We start from the raw sequence: 26,088 nt of genomic DNA on the forward strand, positions 1-26,088 counted from the left end.
AGAACATGGGGATGATACAGTACAGAGACAGGACCACTAGGGGTAGAACATGGGGATGATACAGTACAGAGACAGGACCACTAGGGGTAGAACATGGGGATGATACAGTACAGAGACAGGACCACTAGGGGTAGAACATGGGGATGATACAGTACAGAGACAGGACCACCAGGGGTAGATGATACAGTACAGAGACAGGACCACTAGGGGTAGAACATGGTGATGATACAGTACAGAGACAGGACCACTAGGGGTAGAACATGGTGATGATACAGTACAGAGACAGGACCACTAGGGGTAGAACATGGTGATGATACAGTACAGAGACAGGACCACTAGGGGTAGAACATGGTGATGATACAGTACAGAGACAGGACCACTAGGGGTAGAACATGGGGATGATACAGTACAGAGACAGGACCACTAGGGGTAGAACATGGTGATGATACAGTACAGAGACAGGACCACCAGGGGTAGAACATGGAGATGTGTGACTCCTCAGCCTTAAGTGTCCCTCTTGCGTCGCCTCATTAGCTGGTTTCTGAGGTGGAGCGATCAGCTAAGAGGCTTTGAGGAGGGAGGTCAGGTGTGGTTGTGAGGCGGAGGTCCTGAGTTCACACCAGATTTAGTACTTTCTAAGCAAGCAGAATGATGTCCTTTACATCGGCAACACTGTGTGTGTGTGTTTGTGTGTGTGTTTGTGTGTGTGTTTGTGTGTGTGTGTGTGTGTGTGTGTGTGTGTGTGAAGTCATCTTTGTGTTTGAGGGGAAACATTTTAGTCCTCCTTAATCCCACTCTGTCGGTCTTCTGTAAAGTCCTCACTCCCTCTATCTTTACCTTCCCCTCTCAACATGTTGTCTATTCATGGTACACTGACCCCCAGCTGTCGCGCACACACACACACGCACGCACAAGCACACACACACATGCACACACACACGCACGCACAAGCACACACACACACGCGCACGCACAAGCACACACACACACACGCGCACGCACAAGCACACACACACACGCACACACACACGCACAAGCACACACACACGCACATACACACACACACATACACACACATACGCACAAAGACTCTAACTGTAAAAGCTTAGTGTCCATCTGTTAAACCCCAGGAGAGGAGAGGGGAAACAGAGGAGAGGAGAGAACAGGGGAGGAATAGAGAAAAAGAGGAGGAGGAGGAAGAGGAGAGGAAAAGGGGGAGGAAGAGGAGAGGAAAAAGGGGAGGAAGAGGAGAGGAAAAAGGGGAGGAAGAGGAGAGATATCATGTTCCATGTGGAAAAGGACTCTTCAACATGATGGTCTGTCTAAACAGAGGATGTTGTTGTTCCATGAGGGGAGGCTGTGACCACTGTGTATTAGTGAGAGCAGAACCAGCAGTCCATCAGAACCTGACAGTGTTCCATCAGAATCATCATGTTATGTAGTGGGTGAGAGCAGAACCAGCAGTCCAGCGGAACCCCAGTGTTCTATCAGAATCATCATGTTATGTAGTGGGTGAGAGCAGAACCAGCAGTCCAGCGGAACCCGACAGTGTTCTATCAGAATCATCATGTTATGTAGTGGGTGAGAGCAGAACCAGCAGGCCAGCGGAACCCGACAGTGTTCTATCAGAATCATCATGTTATGTAGTGGGTGAGAGCAGAACCAGCAGTCCAGCGGAACCCGACAGTGTTCTATCAGAATCATCATGTTATGTAGTGGGTGAGAGCAGAACCAGCAGGCCAGCGGAACCCGACAGTGTTCTATCAGAATCATCATGTTATGTAGTGGGTGAGAGCAGAACCAGCAGTCCATCAGAACCCGACAGTGTTCTATCAGAATCATCATGTTATGTAGTGGGTGAGAGCAGAACCAGCAGTCCAGCGGAACCCGACAGTGTTCTATCAGAATCATCATGTTATGTAGTGGGTGAGAGCCAGCAGTCCAGCGGAACCCGACAGTGTTCCATCAGAATCATCATGTTATGTAGTGGGTGAGAGCAGAACCAGCAGTCCATCAGAACCCGACAGTGTTCTATCAGAATCATCATGTTATGTAGTGGGTGAGAGCAGAACCAGCAGTCCAGCGGAACCCGACAGTGTTCTATCAGAATCATCATGTTATGTAGTGGGTGAGAGCAGAACCAGCAGTCCAGCGGAACCCGACAGTGTTCTATCAGAATCATCATGTTATGTAGTGGGTGAGAGCAGAACCAGCAGTCCATCAGAACCCGACAGTGTTCTATCAGAATCATCATGTTATGTAGTGGGTGAGAGCAGAACCAGCAGGCCAGCGGAACCCGACAGTGTTCTATCAGAATCATCATGTTATGTAGTGGGTGAGAGCAGAACCAGCAGTCCAGCGGAACCCGACAGTGTTCTATCAGAATCATCATGTTATGTAGTGGGTGTATTGGAGCTGCCACATACTTTCCAGACGGAGCCTGTTTTGATTTGGCTCAGAGTTTCCAGACTATTAGCAGCACCACTGACCGTCCAGCTGTGTTCTGTGTCCTCTGGGACAACAACAGATACTAGTGATGGAGACAGACCAGCTGAGAGGGACATGAACCAGTAACTCTACACATACAGGACAGAGCACTACCTCCTGTGCCATTAAGACCTGGTCCTCATAGTATGACACGAGTACAACACAACAAGACCTGGACCTCATAGTATGACACAACAAGACCTGATCCTTATAGTATGACACGAGTACAACCTAACAAGATCTGGACCTCATAGTATGACACGAGTACAACACAACAAGATCTGGACCTCATAGTATGACACGAGTACAACACAACAAGACCTGGACCTCATAGTACGACACGAGTACAACACAACAAGACCTGGTCCTTATAGTATGACACGAGTACAACACAACAAGATCTGGACCTCATAGTATGACACGAGTACAACACAACAAGACCTGGACCTTATAGTATGACACGAGTACAACACAACAAGACCTGGACCTTATAGTATGACACGAGTACAACACAACAAGACCTGGACCTCCAATCTACAATACAGTCCTCAAATGAGAATTCATGGATGGAGATGTATTCCATTCTGTTTTAAGGAGATATACATCATAATGGAGATGTGTTCCAGTCTGCTTTAAGGAGATATACATCATAATAGAGATGTGTTCCAGTCTGCTTTAAGGAGATATACATCATAATGGAGATGTGTTCCAGTCTGCTTTAAGGAGATATACATCATAATGGAGATGTGTTCCAGTCTGCTTTAAGGAGATATACATCATAATAGAGATGTGTTCCAGTCTGCTTTAAGGAGATATACATCATAATGGAGATGTGTTCCAGTCTGCTTTAAGGAGATATACATCATAATGGAGATGTGTTCCAGTCTGCTTTAAGGAGATATACATCATAATGGAGATGTGTTCCAGTCTGCTTTAAGGAGATATACATCATAATGGAGATGTGTTCCAGTCTGCTTTAAGGAGATATACATCATAATGGAGATGTGTTCCAGTCTGCTTTAAGGAGATATACATCATAATGGAGATGTGTTCCAGTCTGCTTTAAGGAGATATACATCATAATGGAGATGTGTTCCAGTCTGCTTTAAGGAGATATACATCATAATGGAGATGTGTTCCAGTCTGCTTTAAGGAGATATACATCATAATAGAGATGTGTTCCAGTCTGCTTTAAGGAGATATACATCATAATGGAGATGTGTTCCAGTCTGCTTTAATGACGACCATGTTCTGTGTATGTTTGGTGGGACGTTAATGGAATATTTTCCTAAACCACAGAAAACTGATCACATGAATATTCTTGAAATGTGTCTGAAACATTTAATATCTTAAGTTCTGGGTCAGTTCTATTTGACATTTAGGGAACAGTCTCTTGGAAACATTCCTGTCACACCATGGGAACATTCCTATGAAATCGTTAGATAATGACCTACGTGGTCGGCAGGTAACCTGGCGGTTAATAAGAGCATTGGGTCAGTAACCATGTAATTTTAAAATGCTTACCTTGTAGAGGTGATGAAACACGCTCCTGATGCATCATCATCATCGGTGGTGGGCTCTCCTTCTTCACCCCGTTGCTAAGGGCAACCCCGCTCAGAACACTGGCGGCGCTTGGAACCCTGGTGGTCGTCATGGCGTCGGAACGGGAGAAGGAAGCGATCCTCTGCAGGATGGAACCCACGCTTTCTCTCTCTGACATCATTTCCTGTGGCTGGGTGTGCTCCAGTGGCAGGGGGGTGGAGGGGGCCAGGTGTCCTACCTGAGGTCTGGGGGAGAGTTGGTTGAGCTGGGGGTCTGGGCAGGGGACAGGGGGACAGGGGACTGGCTCACCTTAGGGACAGGCTTGGCCCCGGGGGGAGGTAGGTGGGGGAGAGCGGGGAGGGGGGGTTGATGTTGTTGTAGGAGATGTGGTGTTTGGCGGCGGGAAGAGGAGTGAGGTCACCACCGGAGCTGTCCAGACTGCTGAGGGATGGGCTAGCTGAGACAGAGAGGCTGCTGGGATAGTGTGCTCTGGGTGGAGGTTTAGGGGGGTCAGACGAGGGGGGAGGATGGGGGCTGGGCTGGGCCGTCTTCACCCCCACCAGACTGTCTAGATCCAGGGGGAACTTGTTGAGACGCTGGGTCTCTTTGGGTTTGGGCGGGGCCTGGTAGCTGTTGTGGTTCTGATTGGGAGAGTAGCATCCTTCCTTCCCAAAGGGACTGGTGTTATAATGCCGCTGGGATCCGCCATTCAAACCCACATTGGCGTTGCCATACCTCACCCCTCCACCTCCAGCCCCCCGCACCCCCATCACCCCGCCTCCTCCTTCCCCGATCTGGAGGTCCAGACTGGGCATGGATCCGTGGCTGACCCCCCTGGGCTCTGGAGCTCCCAGCCCCATAGGCCCCTCTAGCTCAGAGTGAAACACACTCCCATGGGAAGAGAACTTCTTCCCCATCCCCAGGCCCACGCCACGCTGCTGCCCAGGACGCTGCTCCATCTGTAGGCTAGTGGAGTAGGACAGAGACCCTGGCTTGCCCGGAGTTACCCCTCCTCCTCCTTCTCCTCCCCCTCCCTGGATGGAATACTCCAGACTAGAAGAGGAGCTATGGAGACTATCATTATCACTGCCTGGGCCAGAGAGAGAGGAGGAGAAACCCTTCGGGTTGAACTTGTTCTGGAAGGAAGAGGCCCTGGTGATGCCTCCGGAGCTCCCTCCATTGTTGTTGATGGTGGGTCTGTTCATGGCTCTGTTGAAGGAGAGACTGGAGACCATGCGGGACTTGAACACAGGGCTCTGGGCAGGGCTGGGGTTGGTACCAAGGCTGATCCGCGAGCGGAAGGCAGGGGAGCCGTGGTTGGAGGTGGGGAACCCTCGACCCTCGTTGGTCTTGTTGAGGAGGGAGGTGGAGGAGAGGGGGAGGGAACGGGGGAGGAGGGGGAGAAGGGAGGGAGCTCGTCCACATCGTCGACGTCGAAGGATCTTTTTAAAGCTGTAGAGGAGAGAGAAGGAGATATGGGCAGAGGTGGAGGGGGTAGGGGTGGAGAGAGGGAGGGGGAGAGGAGGAAGAGGAATGGGGTGAGGGGGAAAGAGGTAGGGGGAAGAAGGGGGAGGTAGAGAGAGGGAGGGGTAGAGGAGGAAGAGGTAGGGGGATGGTGGAGAGAGGGAGGGGGAGAGGGAGGGGTAGAGGAGGAAGAGGAACGGGGTGAGGGGTAAAGAGGGAGGGGAGGGGAGAGGGGGAGGTAGAGAGAGGGAGGGGTAGAGGAGGAAGAGGTAGGGGGATGGTGGAGAGAGGGAGGGGAGAGAGGGAGGGGTAGAGGAGGAATAGGAATGGGGTGAGGGGTAAAGAGGGAGGGGGAGGGAGAGGGGGAGGTCGAGAGAGGGGGGAGAGGGAGGGGTAGAGGAGGAAGAGGAACGGGGTGAGGGGTAAAGAGGGAGGGGGAGGGAGAGGGGGTAGATGGAGGGACAAGGATGGAGGGAGGGAGGTTTAATAAGTGAGTTAGTTCATAACAGTTGAGTTGAATAGTTGAGCTTTAACAAAATGAATACACTTACTAACTGTTCTTATTTAAGTTACTTTACTTTATTTCACCTTAATTTAACCAGGTAGAATAGTTGGGAACAAGTTATCATTTACAATTGCAACCTGGCCAAGATAAAGCACAGCAGTGCGACACAAACAACAACACAGAGTTACACTGAAACAAACGCACAGTCAATAACACAATAGAAAAGTCTATATACAGTGTGTGCAAATGAGGTAAGATAAGGGAGGTAAGGCAATAAATTGGCCAATAGTGGTGAAATAATTACAATTTAGCAATTAAACACTGGAGTGATAGATGCGCAGAAGATGGATGTGCAAGTAGAGATACTGGGGTGCAAAGGAGCGAGTATTGAGAGGGGAGGCTGGAGGGGTTGTTTTGTGAAGGCTCTATGTTATACTGAATGCATTTAGATAATGTCGTCCATGTTTTAAGGATCCATGGGATGTTTTTCAGTGATGATCCAATCGGCGGAATCTGTTGCTAAATGTACAAGGTGATAAAGACATTTTATTCCCTGAAAGACTACACCTCGGTGTGATGCGGTGCTTCCTGATCTGGCCCGTCCCAAGATGGGCTTTTCTGAAAGGGAGGCAGACACCACACCAAACCCTCTGGTGGGAATAACTGAAAGAACTGACCAGACTCAATGGCTTCAAGTGATTCCTCTCATCAACATGACTTAGACCATGGAGTTGTTTGTTCTCTTAATGAGCTACATGTGAAATTCAACTCCATATTTCAACTGGAATATAGCGAAGAGGATTCAAAACGTAGAGTTGGATTTAGCTAGAAGCTCAGCTATAGTCGATGCACGAAGAGGGCAGAGGACAAATATGGTGCTTAGTAAGTTATTTTTCCTGCAAGCTACCTGGCTAGCTAGCTAAGTTAGTTATGTTTCATACAAGCTACCTGGCTAGCTAGCTAAGTTAGTTATGTTTCATACAAGCTACCTGGCTAGCTAGCTAAGTTAGTTATCTTTCATACAAGCTACCTGGCTAGCTAGCTAAGTTAGTTCTGTTTCATACAAGCTACCTGGCTAGCTAGCTAAGTTAGTTATCTTTCATACAAGCTACCTGGCTAGCTGATTGTTAATCTTTCATACAAGCTACCTGGCTAGCTCAGCTAGTTAGTTATCTTTCATACAAGCTACCTGGCTAGCTAGCTATGTTAGTTATCTTTCATACAAGCTACCTGGCTAGCTAGCTAAGTTAGTTATAACCAGTAGTGATGAGGGCTTTCATAAAGCTACCTGGCTAGCTAGCTAAGTTAGTTATGTTTCATACAAGCTACCTGGCTAGCTAGCTAAGTTAGTTATCTTTCATACAAGCTACCTGGCTAGCTAGCTAAGTTAGTTATCTTTCATACAAGCTACCTGGCTAGCTAGCTACGTTTAATTTATCTACTGAAACTCATTATGTATTGACATACTACTGTACAGTATCTGAATGTCTAACATCTGTTCGATGCTAGAGAGCCCCGTACAACTGATATAAATATATTTTGTGAATCCATACTGGCAGACAAATGTAGTAAATGTCATCTATTTTTGATTGAAACTTAATTTAATTTACCAGTCCGTAGATACACCGAATGTCATCATAGGGTGTGTTGTCCGGTGTACGATGCCCAGACACGTTCTGCAATTATGTTTGAAACTCATCTCACTGACCTAGAAATGCCTTGGACAGCATGAAAACAAACTCAGATTTCCCCCAGGGTGAAATGTCACTTTAACCTCCAGTAGTGATGAGGGCTGTCTTTACAGGGTGAAATGTCCCTTTAACCAGTAGTGATGAGGGCTGTCTTTACAGGGTGAAATGTCCCTTTAACCAGTAGTGATGAGGGCTGTCTTTACAGGGTGAAATGTCCCTTTAACCTCCAGTAGTGATGAGGGCTGTCTTTACAGGGTGAAATGTCCCTTTAACCAGTAGTGATGAGGGCTGTCTTTACAGGGTGAAATGTCCCTTTAACCTCCAGTAGTGATGAGGGCTGTCTTTACAGGGTGAAATGTCCCTTTAACCTCCAGTAGTGATGAGGGCTGTCTTTACAGGGTGAAATGTCCCTTTAACCTCCAGTAGTGATGAGGGCTGTCTTTACAGGGTGAAATGTCCCTTTAACCTCCAGTAGTGATGAGGGCTGTCTTTACAGGGTGAAATGTCCCTTTAACCTCCAGTAGTGATGAGGGCTGTCTTTACAGGGTGAAATGTCTCTTTAACCTCCAGTAGCGATGAGGGCTGTCTTTACAGGGTGAAATGTCCCTTTAACCAGTAGTGATGAGGGCTGTCTTTACAGGGTGAAATGTCCCTTTAACCAGTAGTGATGAGGGCTGTCTTTACAGGGTGAAATGTCCCTTTAACCTCCAGTAGTGATGAGGGCTGTCTTTACAGGGTGAAATGTCCCTTTAACCAGTAGTGATGAGGGCTGTCTTTACAGGGTGAAATGTCCCTTTAACCAGTAGTGATGAGGGCTGTCTTTACAGGGTGAAATGTCCCTTTAACCAGTAGTGATGAGGGCTGTCTTTACAGGGTGAAATGTCCCTTTAACCAGTAGTGATGAGGGCTGTCTTTACAGGGTGAAATGTCCCTTTAACCAGTAGTGATGAGGGCTGTCTTTACAGGGTGAAATGTCCCTTTAACCAGTAGTGATGAGGGCTGTCTTTACAGGGTGAAATGTCCCTTTAACCTTTACAGGGTGACCAGAATGTCCCAGACAGTGACAGACCCTTTAGACAGACAGACAGACAGACAGACAGACAGACAGACAGACAGACAGACAGACAGAGACACACACACACACACACACACACAGCAGCGTCCCTTCCTGTGTCCAACACACACACACACACACACACACACACACACACACACACACACACACACACACACACACACACACACACACACACACACACACACACACACAGGCTGCTAATACAACATGGACAGTCTTCAAAGCAGAGCAGTTAGGGTTGATGAAAGCACCAGAGAGGAAGACTTTACAAAAGCCCCACTCTTTTGTATCTCTCTGTCTGAACCAAATGTGCCAATTTAACACACAGCTCCTATATAGGGTGTTTCCATGTAAAAGGACCAGTGAGCACCAACATGTGAAGTTCGCAGGAGCATGTCAAACTGGGTGTCAAATGAAAGCTAAGAGTCTATGTTTTCAAGACATTAAGGGATATACAGTGGGGCAAAAAAGTATTTACTCAGCCACCAATTGCGCAAGTTCTCCCACTTAAAAAGATGAGAGAGGCCTGTAATTTTCATCATAGGTACACTTCAACTATGACAGAAAAAGATGAGGGGGAAAAAAATCCAGAAAATCACATTGTAGGATTTTTAATGAATTTATTTGCAAATTATGGTGGAAAATAAGACGAAGAAACGAAGAACACTAAACAAAACAACAAAACAACAAAACAACAAAACGAACGTGAATCTATGAGTACATGAGTACTGACAGGCAACTCCACATAGACAAACGTCGGTATTTTGGGTATAAAAATAATCTTTCCTAATTGCTTCCTTAAGGTGTCAACAGTCTTCAGACATAGTTTCAGGCTTTTATTTTGAAAAATGAGCCAGAACGATAACATCGCGTCAAGTGGTCACATGGGTTTTGCTCGCGCAACAGAATTTGGATAGGTATTGCTTTTCCCTCTCCTACTGTGAAAGACATTTGTGGTTGATATATTATCGATTATATATTTTAAAAACAACCTGAGGATTGATTATAAAAAACGTTTGTATCTGTGGACATTATGGATATTCTTTTTTTGTTTGGAATTTTCGTCTGCGTTGTCGCTCTTTCCTGTGGACATAACACGAAAAAGATATTTTGCATATAAAAATAATCTTTATGGGACAAAAGGAACATTTGCTGTGTAACTGGGAGTCTCGTGAGTGAAAACATCCGAAGATCATCAAAGGTAAACTTTTTCTGATTTTCGTGACCAAGCTTCCTGATGCTAAGTGTACATACTGCTATGCTAGGCTATCGATAAACTTACACAAACGCTTGGATTGCTTTCGCTGTAAAGCATACTTTCAAAATCTGAGATGACAGGCTGATTAACAAAAGGCTAAGCTGTGTTTCAAAATATTGCACTTGTGATTTCATGAATATTAATATTTTCTAAAATGTGGAATCTACATTTGCCAAACTGAGTTATTCTCAGTGTGAAACGCTGAGAAACTAAAGAAGAAGGAAACTTAAAGTTCCCCCCCAAAAAGTTTGATCCTGTGAAGTGTGACAGTTTCTTTAATCGTTCTTTCTCCTTCTTTCTCTCTCTCGTTTTCTCTTGCTCTCTGCCTCGGTCTCTCTCTTTATCGTTCCTCTCTCATTCTCCCTTTCTGTTTTTCCTCTCTCTCTCTTTGAACACAAAGCGATCTGTAGTTAAACCTCTCCCGTTTCGACCTTTGCCTTTGTGTTACAGCAGCGTCCCTTCCTGTGTCCAACACACACACACACACACACACACACACACACACACACACACACACACACACACACACACACACACACACACACACACACACACACACACACACACACACACACACACACACACACACACATACACACACACACACTCCCTTCCTGCATCCCCTCCCTCTCTCCGTAGTGGGGGGTTTAGGCCATCAGGCACAAAGGGGTGATTGAGGGAGCAGGGTGAGAGTCAGAGTCCAGAGAGGTTAGGTTACAGCAGACCCCAACACAACACAGGATTCATCTCACCAAATAAATGGAGGGGAGAGAGAGACAGAGAGAGACAGAGAGAGAGGACAGAGAGAGAGGACAGAGACAGGACAGAGAGAGAGGACAGAGACAGGACAGAGAGAGACAGAGAGAGGACAGAGACAAGACAGAGAGATGACAGAGAGAGGACAGAGAGAGGACAGAGAGAGAGACAGAGACAGGACCGAGACAGGACGGGACAGAGAGGGGACAGGGAGAGGACAGAGAGAGAGGACAGAGAGAGGACAGAGAGAGAGGACAGAGACAGACAGAGAGAGAGACAGAGAGAGAGGACAGAGACAAGACAGAGAGAGGACAGAGAGAGGACAGAGACAGGACCGAGACAGGACAGGGAGAGGACAGAGACAGGACAGAGAGAGGACAGATACAGGACAGAGAGAGAGACAGAGAGAGAGGACAGAGACAAGACAGAGAGAGAGACAGAGACAGAAGAGAGACAGGACAGAGAGATGACAGAGACAAGGAGAAGGTCACGCCGATAGGTAAAAGTTAGAAAGATATAGACAAGGAGAAGGTCAAGCCGATAGGTAAATAGATTTTGGGCGTTGTGAGAGTTCTTTAAGATACTCTTCAAAAGATGTTTTGGAAGATGGGCAGGGTCTCCGCTGTCCTGACTTCAGGGGGAAGCTGTTTCCACCAATGGGGTGCCAGGACAGAGAAGAGCTTTGACTGAGCTGAGCAGGAGCTGCCCTCCCCTGGGGGTGGGAGGGCCAAGAGACCAGAGGTGGCGTAATGGATTGCTGGGGTTGGAATGTACAGTTTGAGCCTGAAGGTAAGGAGGGGCGGTTCCCCTTGCTTCCCCTGTTGACAAGCACCAGGGTCTTGAAGACGATGTGAGCTTCGACAGGAAGACAGCGTAGCGTGATGAGGAGCAGGGTGACATGGGAGAACTTAGGAAGGTTTGAACACCAGGATTCTGGAGAAGTTGGGTAACACTACAGCATTCTGGAGAAGTTGGATAACACTACAGCATTCTGGAGAAGTTGGATAACACCGCAGCATTCTGGAGCAGTTGGATAACACTGCAGCATTCTGGAGAAGTTGGATAACACCACAGCATTCTGGAGAAGTTGGATAACACCGCAGCCCAGCCAACAGAGAGTTGCAGTAGTCCAGACGGGAGATGGCAAGCTCCTGGATTAGGACCTGTGCTACTTCCTGTGTGAGGAAGGGTTGTACTGTATGGATGTGGTAGAGCTTGACCCTGCAGGAGCGGGTCACTGCTTTGATGTTTGCAGAAAACAGCAGGGTGTTGTCTAGTGTCCCGCCAAGGTTCTTTGCGCTCAGGGATGGGAACACTATGGAGTTGTCTTGTAGAGGTCTTGGAGCGGGCAGGCCTTTCACAGGAAGGAATATCAGCTCTGTCTTGTCAGGGTTGAGCTTGAGGGGGTGGGCCGACATCCAAGCTGAGATGTATGCCAGGCATGCAGAGATTCTTGACGCTACCCGGGGTGTCAGAAGGTGAGAAGGAGAAGATTAGTTGTGTCATCCTCATAGCAATGATAGTAGAGACTATGAGAGGCTATGACAGAGCCGAGTGACTTGGTGTACAGGGTCAAGAAGATCGTTCTGAAAGAGACAACCCAGCGACACTTTTTGTTGACTGTTAAAAAAATGGGAACATAGCAACTTAATCTTCTAGACATTCCCTAGTTAGTGCTATAAGAGCACACTGCCCCATGTCAAGAGTTAGTGTTAGCGATGGGTAGAAATGAAGGATACTAGACAACGAAGAACCTGAGTCAGCCAATGTTAACCTGTACAAGTCTGGAACAGTATTGGTACAGGGCAACCCCAAACAGTTTCAACAGACTTTCATAGAATCAAAGAGGAGAAGATCACTCTTGGTGAAGACTCCTCCACTCCGAGCGAGTCAGACCAGACCTCATCCTTAATTAAACAACCCCACAGATGAGCAACCCCAGGCAGAGAGCCAACCTCCCAGCACAGAGTACTATTCCCTCACTGAAATGAAGGATACATTCACCCAGCTGGAGGTAAGGCAGGTGGAGCTGGAATGGTCAGCACAAAAAAATGGTCCAGCACAACAACATCCCTCAACCAGACCAGGAGAGCTGGAGGGGGAGAGAGACATGTCTGCACTCTGGACTGTGGTGAGACAACTTCAACTGGAGAAAGAGCAGGAGAGGAAGGAAGGAGGAGGCCCAGCGGCAGGAGTAGATGAGAGCACTAGAGGAGAAGGTGAGAGCACTAGAGGAGAAGGTGGGAGCACTAGAGGATTTCCTCAGAAATGAGAGCACTAGCTGGAGTAAGGCAGGTGGAGCACTAGAATGGAGAAGGTGAGAGCACTAGAGGAGAAGGTGAGAGCACTGCAGACTGTGGAGATGAGGAGCACTAGAGGAGAGGTGAGAGCACTAGAGGAGAAGATGAGAGCACTAGAGGAGAAGATGAGAGCACTAGAGGAGTAGATGAGAGCACTAGAGGAGAAGGTGAGAGCACTAGAGGAGAAGGTGAGAGCACTAGAGGAGAAGATGAGAGCACTAGAGGAGAAGGTGAGAGCACTAGAGGAGAAGGTGAGAGCACTAGAGGAGAAGGTGAGAGCACTAGAGGAGAAGATGAGAGCACTAGAGGAGAAGGTGAGAGCACTAGAGGAGAAGATGAGAGCACTAGAGGGAGCACTAGAGGAGAGATGAGAGCACTAGAGGAGAAGGTGAGAGCACTAGAGGAGAAGGTGAGAGCACTAGAGGAGAAGGTGAGAGCACTAGAGGAGAAGATGAGAGCACTAGAGGAGAAGATGAGAGCACTAGAGGAGAAGGTGAGAGCACTAGAGGAGAAGATGAGAGCACTAGAGGGAAGATGAGAGCACTAGAGGAGAAGGTGAGAGCACTAGAGGAGAAGGTGAGAGCACTAGAGGAGAAGATGAGAGCACTAGAGGAGAAGGTGAGAGCACTAGAAGAGAAGGTGAGAGCACTAGAGGAGAAGATGAGAGCACTAGAGGAGAAGATGAGAGCACTAGAGGAGAAGGTGAGAGCACTAGAGGAGAAGGTGAGAGTGCTGGAAGAGAAGGTGAGAGCACTAGAGGAGTAGATGGGAGCACTAGAGGAGAAGATGGGAGCACTAGAGGAGAAGATGAGAGCACTAGAGGAGAAGGTGAGAGCACTAGAGGAGAAGGTGAGAGCACTAGAGGAGAGAGAGGGGATGAGGGCACTAGAGGAGAAGATGAGAGCACTAGAGGGGAAGGTGAGAGCAGAGCACTAGAGGAGAAGGTGAGAGCACTAGAGGAGAAGATGAGAGCACTAGAGGAGAAGGTGAGAGCACTAGATGAGAAGGTGAGAGCACTAGAGGAGAAGGTGAGAGCACTAGAGGAGAAGGTGAGAGCACTAGAGGAGAAGATGAGAGCACTAGAGGAGAAGGTGAGAGCACTAGAGGAGAAGGTGAGAGCACTAGAGGAGAAGGTGAGAGCACTAGAGGAGAAGGTGAGAGCACTAGAGGAGAAGATGAGAGCACTAGAGGAGAAGGTGAGAGCACTAGAGGAGAAGGTGAGAGCACTAGAGGAGAAGGTGAGAGCACTAGAGGAGAAGATGAGAGCACTAGAGGAGAAGGTGAGAGCACTAGAGGAGAAGGTGAGAGCACTAGAGGAGAAGGTAAGAGCACTAGAGGAGAAGGCGAGAGCACTTGAGGGGAAGGTGAGAAAGATGACGTGTGACAGAGAACAACCCACCTCAGATCCTGACCAAAGTCTTGACACCACAGCAGAACAGATAAATGAAGAACCCCAAGCCCTTGGGACCACACCCCTCCTAGCACCCCCTGTCAGCCTCCTGATAGAACCTTCTGACAACCCCCGCACTCCCACTGAGGACACACACAAGACAAATATCGTACTCCTTATGGGCTCAAACAGGAAGTATATACAAGAAAATAAACTTTTTCCCAACACAGACTGTCTAAATTCTGGTGTCCAAACACCCAGAGCGCCCTAGACCTTCTGTCTGAGGACCAACTAGGGTCACCCAGCCACATGATAATACACCCAGAGCCCTAGACCTTCTGTCTGAGGACCAACTAGGGTCACCCAGCCACATGATAATACACCCAGAGCCCTAGACCTTCTGTCTGAGGACCAACTAGGGTCACCCAGCCACATGATAATACACCCAGAGCCCTAGACCTTCTGTCTGAGGACCACCTAGGGTCACCCAGCCACATGATAATACACCCAGAGCCCTAGACCTTCTGTCTGAGGACCAACTAGGGTCACCCAGCCACATAATAATACACACAGGCACAAACAACCTGAGAGCACAGCAGGAAAGGGTGGCCACAGCATTCAAGAGAGTGATTGAAAAAGCTTCTTCCACTTTCCCCAAACTCACAAGCGGGTTATCTCCACCCTGCTACCACAGAAAGACTTCCACCCTGCTACCACAGAAAGACTTCCACCCTGCTACCACAGAAAGATCTCCACCCTGCTACCACAGAAAGACTTCCACCCTGCTACCACAGAAAGACTTCCACCCTGCTACCACAGAAATACTTCCACCCTGCTACCACAAAAAGACTTCCACCCTGCTACCACAGAAATTTCCACCCTGCTACCACAGAAAGACTTCCACCCTGCTACCACAGAAAGACTTCCACCCTGCTACCACAGAAAGACTTCCACCTGCTACCACAGAAAGATTTCCACCCTGCTACCACAGAAAGACTTCCACCCTGCTACCACAAAAAGAAAGACTTCCACCCTGCTACCACAGAAAGACTTCCACCCTGCTACCACAGAAAGACTTCCACCCTGCTACCACAGAAAGACTTCCACCCTGCTACCACTACCAGAAAGATTTCCACCCTGCTACCACAAAATATTTCCACCCTGCTACCACAGAAAGACTTCCACCCTGCTACCACAGAAAGACTTCCACCCTGCTACCACAAAAAGACTTCCACCCTGCTACCACAAAAATACTTCCACCCTGCTACCACAGAAAGACTTCCACCCTGCTACCATACAGCGAGTAAACGCAAGCATTTCCCATGACTGTACCTCAAAATCAAACATCTAGTTGGACTAACACTCCCCCCTGATCTTGGACAGCTTTTATGACCAGGTCCACCTCTACAAGGCAGGACCCAAAGGTGGGCACTGCTGCCTTGTAGAGGTGGACCTGGCTATACAGGGCCGTGGGGTGAGACAGGGATGCAGCTTGAGCCCTAGCCTCTTCAACATATATGTCAATGAATTGACAAGGGCACTAGAACAGTCTGCAGCACCCGGCCTCACCCAACTGGATTTGGAAAACAAATGTCTAATGTTTGTAAATGATCCAGTGCATCTGTCCCCAACCAAAGAGGACCTACAGAAGCATCGAGATCTGTCCCCAACCAAGGAGGACCTATAGCAGCACCTAGATCTGTCCCCAACCAAGGAGGACCTACAGCAGCACCTAGATCTGTCCCCAACCAATGAGGCTACAGCAGCACCTAGATCTGTCCCCAACCAAGGAGGGCCTACAGCAGCACCTAGATCTGTCCACAACCAAGGAGGACCTACAGCAGCACCTAGATATGTCCCCAACCAAGAAGGACCTACATCAGCACCTAGATCTTCTGCACAGATTCTGTCGGACCTGGGCCCTGAGAGTAAATCTCAGTAAGACAAAAAATAATGTTCCAACAAAGGTCCGGTTGCCAGGACCACAAATACAAATTCCATCTAGACACCGTTGCCCTAGAGCACACAAAAAACTATACATACCTCGGCCTAAACAGGAACAACACAGGTAACTAACACAAGGCAGTGAACGATCTAAGAGACAAGGCAAGAAGGGCCTTTTATGCCATAAAAAGGAACATTAAACTCAACATCCCAATGAGGGTCTGGCTAAAAATACCTCAATCTGTTCAATTGCCCTCTATGCTTGTGAGGTCTGGGGTCAGCTCACCAACCAAGAATTCACAAAAAGGGACAAACAACCAATTTAAACTGTGTACAACGCAAAACCCCAAACGATGCAGAATTAGGACTATAGCCGCTAGTTATCAACATCTAGAAAAGAGCTGTTCAATTCTACAACCACCTAAAAGGAAGCCATGCCCACACATTCCACCACAAAGCACTCTCCTACAGTAAGATGAACCTGGAGAAAAGTCCAATCAGCCAGCTGGTCCTGGGGCTCTGTTCACAAACACAAACAGACCCCACAGAGCCCCAGGACATAAACACATTTAGACACAACCAAATCATGAGAAAATAAAAAGATAATTATTTGACAGACTGGAAAGAATCGAACAAAAAAAACAGAGTAAATTGGAATGTTATTTGGTCCAAAACAGAGAGTACACAGAGGCAGAATACCTGACCACTGTGACTGACCCTAAACAGAGAGTACACAGAGGCAGAATACCTGACCACTGTGACTGACCCTAAACAGAGAGTACACAGAGGCAGAATACCTGACCACTGTGACTGACCCTAAACAGAGAGTACACAGAGACAGAATACCTGACCACTGTGACTGACCCTAAACAGAGAGTACACAGAGACAGACCACTGTGACTGACCCTAAACAGAGAGTACACAGAGACAGAATACCTGACCACTGTGACTGACCCTAAACAGAGAGTACACAGAGGAGAATACCAGAATACCTGACCACTGTGACTGACCCTAAACAGAGAGTACACAGAGGCAGAATACCTGACCACTGTGACTGACCCTAAACAGAGAGTACACACAGAATAGACCACTGTGACTGACCCTAAACAGTACACAGAGGCAGAATACCTGACCACTGTGACTGACCCTAAACAGAGAGTACACAGAGGCAGAATACCTGACCACTGTGACTGACCCTAAACAGAGAGTACACAGAGACAGAATACCTGACCACTGTGACTGACCCTAAACAGAGAGTACACAGAGACAGAATACCTGACCACTGTGACTGACCCTAAACAGAGAGTACACAGAGGCAGAATACCTGACCACTGTGACTGACCCTAAACAGAGAGTACACAGAGACAGAATACCTGACCACTGTGACTGACCCTAAACAGAGAGTACACAGAGGCAGAATACCTGACCACTGTGACTGACCCTAAACAGAGACAGTACCACAGACTGACCCTAAACAGAATACCTGACCACTGTGACTGACCCTAAACAGAGAGTACACAGAGTACACAGCGGCAGAATACCTGACCACTGTGACTGACCCTAAACAGAATACCAGAATACCAGAATGACCACTGTGACTGACCCTAAACAGAGAGTACACAGAGACAGAATACCTGACCACTGTGACTGGCCCTAAACAGAGACACACAGAGACAGAATACCTGACCACTGTGACTGGCCCTAAACAGAGAGTACACAGAGACAGAATACCTGACCACTGTGACTGACCCTAAACAGAGAGTACACAGAGACAGAATACCTGACCACTGTGACTGACCCTGAGTACACAGAGACAGAATAAACAGAGAGTACACAGAGACAGAATACCTGACCACAGTGATGACCTAAACAGAGAGTACACCAGAATACCTGACCACTGTGACTGACCCTAAACAGAGAGTACACAGAGACAGAATACCTGACCACTGTGACTGACCCTAAACAGAGAGTACACAGAGGCAGAATACCTGACCACTGTGACTGACCCTAAACAGAGAGTACACAGAGACAGAATACCTGACCACTGTGACTGGCCCTACACAGAGAGTACACAGCGGCAGAATACCTGACCACTGTGACTGACCCAAACTTAAGGAAAGCTTTGACTATGTACAGACTCAGTGAGCATAGCCTTCCTTTTGAGAAAGGCCGCCACAGGCAGACATGGCTCTCAAGAGAAGACCGGCTATGTGCACACTGCCCACAAAATGAGGTGGAAACTGAACTGCACTTCCTAACCTCCTGCCAAACGTATGACCATATTAGTGACACATAGTTCCCTCAGATTACACAGACCCACAAAGAATTCGAAAACAAACCTAATTTTGATAAACTCCCATTATCTGTTAGGCCATCACAACAGCAAGATGTGAGGCTCGTTGCCATGAGAAAATGGCAACCAGTGGATCACAAACAACAAACAAGTAAACGCAACCCATATCTATTTCCCTTTCATACTTCCAACTATTTACACATTGTTACAACACTGTACGTAGCCAATAAAATAACATTTTAAATGTCTATAATCTTGTCAAACTTTTTTCAGTGTAAATGTTTACTGATTGTTTATTTCCCTTTGTTTATTTCCCTTTTGTTTATCGTCTATTTAATTTACCTTTGACAACGTAAACATATGTTTCCCATGCCAATAAAGCCCTTCGAATTGAGTTGAGATAACGAGAGAGTCGGTCAGAGACAGAAGGCTGAAGTGTTTCGGGAATGAAAAGAGAGAAGGGATACAGGTCTGTGGTTTTTGACGTCAGAGAGGTCGAGTGTTGGTTCCCTGAGGAGGGGAGCAAACCCCATAGGATATAACCAAGGACATGTCTCAAACCCCATAGGATATAACCAAGGACATGTCTCAAACCCCATAGGATATAACCAAGGACATGTCTCAAACCCCATAGGATATAACCAAGGACATGTCTCAAACCCCATAGGATATAACCAAGGACATGTCTCAAACCCCAGAGGATATAACCAAGGACATGTGTCAAACCCCATAGGATATAACCAAGGACATGTCTCAAACCCCATAGGATATAACCAAGGACATGTCTCAAACCCCATAGGATATAACCAAGGACATGTCTCAAACCCCATAGGATATAACCAAGGACATGTCCAAACCCCATAGGATAAAACCATGGACATGTCTCAAACCCCAGAGGATATAACCAAGGACATGTCTCAAACCCCATAGGATATAACCAAGGACATGTCTCAAACCCCATAGGATATAACCAAGGACATGTCTCAAACCCCATAGGATATAACCAAGGACATGTCTCAAACCCCATAGGATATAACCAAGGACATGTCTCAAACCCCATAGGATATAACCAAGGACATGTCTCAAACCCCATAGGATATAACCAAGGACATGTCTCAAACCCCATGGGATAAAACCAAGGACATGTCTCAAACCCCATAGGATATAACCAAGGACATGTCTCAAACCCCATAGGATATAACCAAGGACATGTCTCAAACCCCATAGGATAAAACCATGGACATGTCTCAAACCCCAGAGGATATAACCAAGGACATGTCTCAAACCCCATAGGATATAACCAAGGACATGTCTCAAACCCCATAGGATATAACCAAGGACATGTGTCAAACCCCATAGGATATAACCAAGGACATGTCTCAAACCCCAGAGGATATAACCAAGGACATGTCTCAAACCCCATAGGATAAAACCAAGGACATGTCTCAAACCCCATAGGATATAACCAAGGACATATAGTTAGTAAAGGACATGCACCCCATTCCTTGTCTGGCTTTGCATGGCCAGAAGTAGTGCACTAGTACTAATGGGAGAAGTGGGTCACTAGGGTGATATATATGTGTCACTAGGGTGATGTGTACGTGTCACTAGGGTGATGTGTACGTGTCACTAGGGCAATGTGTAGTGTCACTAGGGTGATGTGTAGTGTCATTAGGGTGCTGTGTAGTGTCATTAGGGTGATGTGTACGTGTCATTAGGGTGATGTGTAGTGTCATTAGGGCGATGTGTAGTGTCATTAGGGTGATGTGTAGTGTCACTAGGGTGCTATGTAGTGTCATTAGGGTGATGTGTAGTGTCACTAGGGTGCTGTGTAGTGTCACTAGGGTGCTGTGTAGTGTCATTAGGGTGATGTGTAGTGTCACTAGGGTGCTGTGTAGTGTCACTAGGGTGCTGTGTAGTGTCACTAGGGTGATGTGTAGTGTCACTAGGGTGCTATGTAGTGTCATTAGGGTGATGTGTCGTGTCATTAGGGTGCTGTGTAGTGTCATTAGGGTGCTATGTAGTGTCATTAGGGTGATGTGTAGTGTCATTAGGGTGTTGTGTAGTTAGTGTAGTGTAGGTCCTGGTATTTTTCCATACCCGCAGGTGTTTAGGCCTGTCTTTGTGTAAACAGTGGTGAGTTATCAGTGTGCTGAGATCATACTTCTATCACCAACTACCCTCCTGCAGAACTGATCTTATCTACTCCCCTCAGGGCCACTCTCTGGGGCTGTGTGTGTGTGGGCGTGTGTGTGTGTGTGTGTGTGTGTGTGTGTGTGTGTGTGTGTGTGTGTGTGTGTGTGTGTGTGTGTGTGTGTGTGTGTGTGCGTGCGTGTGTGCGTGTGTGCGTGTGTGTGTGTGTGTGTGTGTGTGTGTGTGTGTGTGTGTGTGTGTGTGTGTGTGTGTGTGAAGTAAAGAACCATTGGTGTACAGATATTTACAAACTTGGTTTATGAATTAGAACTGTAATGTTCTATGTATTAGCATGAGTCTTCTATCCCAACCAGGACAAAGAGGACTAAATCTTCTATCCCAACCAGGACAAAGAGGACTAAGTCTTCTATCCCAACCAGGACAAAGAGGACTAAGTCTTCTATCCCAACCAGGACAAAGAGGACTAAGTATTCTATCCCAACCAGGACAAAGAGGACTACGTCTTCTATAGGCCTATTCAGGCTGGTTACAGGCAGACTACCACATACAACCTAATGGAGTTACAGACCTATTCAGGCTGGTTACAGGCAGACTATCACATTCAACCTAATGGAGTTACAGACCTATTCAGGCTGGTTACAGGCAGGCTATCACATTCAACCTAATTGAGTTACAGACCTATTCAGGCTGGTTACAGGCAGACTATCACATTCAACCTAATTGAGTTACAGACCTATTCAGGCTGGTTACAGGCAGACTATCACATTCAACCTAATGGAGTTACAGACCTATTCAGGCTGGTTACAGGCAGACTATCACATTCAACCTAATGGAGTTACAGACCTATTCAGGCTGGTTACAGGCAGACTATCACATTCAACCTAATGGAGTTACAGACCTACTCAGGCTGGTTATAGGCAGACTACCACATACAACCTAATGGAGTTACAGACCTATTCAGGCTGGTTACAGGCAGACTATCACATTCAACCTAATGGAGTTACAGACCTATTCAGGCTGGTTACAGGCAGACTATCACATTCAACCTAATGGAGTTACAGACCTATTCAGGCTGGTTACAGGCAGACTATCACATTCAACCTAATGGAGTTACAGACCTATTCAGGCTGGTTACAGGCAGACTATCACATTCAACCTAATGGAGTTACAGACCTATTCAGGCTGGTTACAGGCAGACTATCACATTCAACCTAATGGAGTTACAGACCTGTTGTTAGTTGTTTCCCACTATTGGTTGATGCCGGTAGCACAACCCCTATACTGATCAGCTGTTGTCAACGCTGAAAGGAGAATGACAGCCAGGAATATAAAGTATACTAGATTTTCAAAATGTTGCATACTATTTAAACTGTATTTTTTTCTCATACTCAAACTACCCACTATTTAGTATGGGCTTTGGGACACGGACCTAGGCACTGAAACGCTGCATGAATTACAGTTAGTTGTAGTCTGTTTCTTTGTAAGACTGGACTGAAATGACAGCAGAGACGAGGCCTGAATGGAATCACATTTCACAGCAACTCACACACACACACACACACACACACACACACACACACACACACACACACACACACACACACACACACACACACACACACACACACACACACACACACACACACACACACACACACACACACACACACACACACACACACACACACACACACACACACACACACACACACACACACACACACACACACACACACACACACACACACACGCACGCAAACACACACACACACACACAACATGCACACACACACACACACACACACACACAAATGCCATGCACACACACACACACACACACACACACACACACACACTCCTTTTAGCATAAGAGAAGCACAGTCTGTGTCCACAGGGCCATCACCAGACATACAGACAGCTGGGATAGTTTATCTGCCCATTCACACACACAAACACACACACACTGTTGTTCAATGTGTTCAGACTAAGTGGTGTGGAGTGTGTAGTCTATTATTGACTGTGTGTTTAGAGAGGTTGGTACATTGCTATTACAGGGACACAACTGCACCTTCTAATGTCATTAACACACACACACACACACACACAAACTTACACACACACACACACACCGATGTGTTAATGACATTAGAAGGGGGGGGGGGTTCTTCTATCCTTGTAGGGACCTACAATCCCCAAAAGTCTCCTCAAGGAAAGGACAGGGAGAGGTGTTTAGGGAGAGGTATTTAGGGAGAGATAGGAAAGAACAGGGAGAGGTGTTTAGGGAGAGGTGTTTAGGGAGAAGTAGGAAAGGACAGGGAGAGGTGTTTAGGGAGAGGTGTTTAGGGAGAGATAGGAAAAGACAGGGAGAGGTGTTTAGGGAGAGATAGGAAAGGACAGGGAGAGGTGTTTAGGGAGAGATAGGAAAGGACAGGGAGAGGTGTTTAGGGAGAGGTGTTTAGGGAGAGATAGGAAAAGACAGGGAGAGGTGTTTAGGGAGAGGTAGGAAAGGACAGGGAGTGGTGTTTAGGGAGAGGTGTTTAGGGAGAGGTAGGAAAGGACAGGGAGAGGTGTTTAGGGAGAGGCGTTTAGGGAGAGGTAGGAAAGGACAGGGAGAGGTGTTTAGGGAGAGGTGTTTAGGGAGAGATAGGAAAAGACAGGGAGAGGTGTTTAGGGAGAGGTGTTTACGGAGAGGTAGGAAAGGACAAGGTTTACAGAGAGGTAGGAAAGGACAAGGCAGAGAGTGTTTAGGGAGAGATAGGAAAGGACAGGGAGAGGTGTTTAGGGAGAGGTGTTTAGGGAGAGGTGTTTAGGGAGAGGTAGGAAAGGACAGGGAGAGGTGTTTAGGGAGAGGTGTTTATGGAGAGGTGTTTAGGGAGAGGTAGGAAAGGACAGGGAGAGGTGTTTAGGGAGAGGTAGGAAAGGACTGGGAGCGCCGGAGTGACACCTCTCCATGAATGGGATTTTCCAACCACTCAACTTCACTCACATGTTAGGGGTTAGAGAAAATAGGATTTCCAATGGAAATCAATGCAAATCAAATAAAACTTTATTTGTCATGTGTGCCGAATACAACAATTTACAGTGAAATGCTTACTTACAGGCTCTAACCAATAGTGCAAAAAAGGTAATAGGTGAACAATAGGTAAGTAAAGAAATAAAACAACAGTAAAAAGACAGTAGCAAGACTACATACCGGCACCGGTTAGTCAGGCTGATTGAGGTAGTATGTACAGTATATCGTGTGATGATAGAAAACCGTCTATCGTTTCATATTATGCTCTATCGTTTATTTAGTTGTGACGCAAATCACACTATTTACGGCAATATTTTTCGTCAATTGGACAACGCATTGTTTCAGTTTATCACCCTGCGGTATCAGGTTAGGGTTAGGGCTGGTATCAGGTTAGGGTTAGGGCTGGTATCAGGTTAGAGTTTGGCCTGGTATCAGGTTAGAGTTTGGGCTGGTATCAGGTTAGGGTTAGGGCTGGTATCAGGTTAGGGTTTGGGCTGGTATCAGGTTAGGGTTAGGGCTGGAATCAGGTTAGGGTTTGGGGTGGTATCAGGTTATCACCCCGTGGTATCAGGTTATCACCCTGTGGTATCATGTTAGGGTTAGGGCTGGTATCAGGTTATCACCACATGGTATCAGGTTAGGGCTGATATCAGGTTATCACCCCGTGGTATCAGGTTAGGGTTATGGCTGGTATCAGGTTAGGGTTTGGGCTGGTATCAGGTTAGGGTTAGGGCTGGTATCAGGTTATCACCCCGTGGTATCAGGTTAGGGTTAGGGCTTGTATCAGGTTATCACCCCGTGGTATCAGGTTAGGGTTAGGTCTGGTATCAGGTTAGGGTCAGGGCTGGTATCAGGTTAGGGTTAGGGCTGGTATCAGGTTAGGGTCAGGGATGGTATCAGGTTAGGGTTAGGGCTGGTATCAGGTTAGGGTTAGGGCTGGTATCAGGTTAGGGTCAGGGCTGGTATCAGGTTAGGGTCAGGGCTGGTATCAGGTTAGGGTTAGGGCTGGTATCAGGTTAGGGTCAGGGCTGGTATCAGGTTAGGGTCAGGGCTGGTATCAGGTTAGGGTTAGGGCTGGTATCAGGTTAGGGCAGGTATCAGGTTAGGGTTAGGGCTGTCAAACACTGTCAAACACTGAGAAATAATGATGGTGGCAGTAGAGCACCCTGTCCCTCCTCAGCTCTGCTAGGGTGTGTGTGTGTGTGTGTGTGTGTGTGTGTGTGTGTGTGTGTGTGTGTGTGTGTGTGTGTGTGTGTGTGTGTGCTGTGGTGTCATCCAGCACCCTCTTGTTCTCACAGTGCTGTGAACCCTAATCTCTCTTCTTACACAATGCTGGATCTGATAACAACTAAACAGAAGGTTAGGGTTAGGGCTGGTATCAGGTTCTCTCTCTCTCTCTCTCTCTCTCTCTGTGTCTCTCTCTCTCTCACACACACACACACACACACACACACACACACACACACACACACACACACACGCACACACACACACACACACACACACACACAGGTATTTACTGACTGGGGTTGGGTTTTCCTCTCCTTCTATCTCTCCATACTCACCCCCTTCCTCTCCTTCCATCTCTCCATACTCACCCCCTTCCTCTCCTTCTATCTCTCCATACTCACCCCCTTCTATCTCTCCATACTCACCCCCTTCCTCTCCTTCTATCTCTCCCTGCTCACCCCCTTCCTCTCCTTCTATCTCTCCATAGTCACCCCCTTCTTCTCCTTCTATCTCTCCATACTCACCCCCCATCTCCTTCTATCTCTCCATACTCACCCCCTTCCTCTCCTTTCCATCTCTCCCTACTCACCCCCTTCCTCTCTTTATCTCTCCCTACTCACCCCCCTTCCTCTCCTTCCATCTCTCCCTACTCACCCCCTTCCTCTCCTTCTATCTCTCCCTACTCACCCCCTTCATCTCCTTCTATCTCTCCATACTCACCCCCTTCCTCTCCTTCCATCTCTCCATACTCACCCCTTCATCTCCTTCTATCTCTCCATACTCACCCCCTTCCTCTCCTTCATCTCTCCATACTCACCCCCCTTCCTCTCCTTCTATCTCTCCATACTCACCCCCCTTCATCTCCTTCTATCTCTCCATACTCACCCCCTTCCTCTCCTTCCATCTCTCCATACTCTCACCCCCTTCCTCTCCTTCTATCTCTCCATACTCACCCCCCTCTCCTTCTATCTCTCCCTACTCAC

General features: G+C 47.4%; 1 protein-coding gene across 1 annotated transcript in view; it reads right to left on the reverse strand.

Moving 5' to 3' along the window:
• Window positions 1-1,028: 1,028 nt before the first annotated feature.
• The window catches only part of LOC121844094 (one cut domain family member 3-like), a 46,513-nt gene continuing 21,453 nt past the window's right edge, over window positions 1,029-26,088 (reverse strand). The window contains exon 2 of the mRNA XM_042313978.1: window positions 1,029-5,481. Coding sequence (XP_042169912.1) covers window positions 4,335-5,264 — 930 coding nt within the window. The 5' untranslated portion in view covers window positions 5,265-5,481 and the 3' untranslated portion in view covers window positions 1,029-4,334. The remainder of the gene's footprint in view (window positions 5,482-26,088) is intronic.

This window comes from Oncorhynchus tshawytscha, unplaced genomic scaffold (genome assembly GCF_018296145.1).
Source record: "Oncorhynchus tshawytscha isolate Ot180627B unplaced genomic scaffold, Otsh_v2.0 Un_contig_3397_pilon_pilon, whole genome shotgun sequence".
NCBI classification, from domain to species: Eukaryota; Metazoa; Chordata; class Actinopteri; order Salmoniformes; family Salmonidae; genus Oncorhynchus; species Oncorhynchus tshawytscha.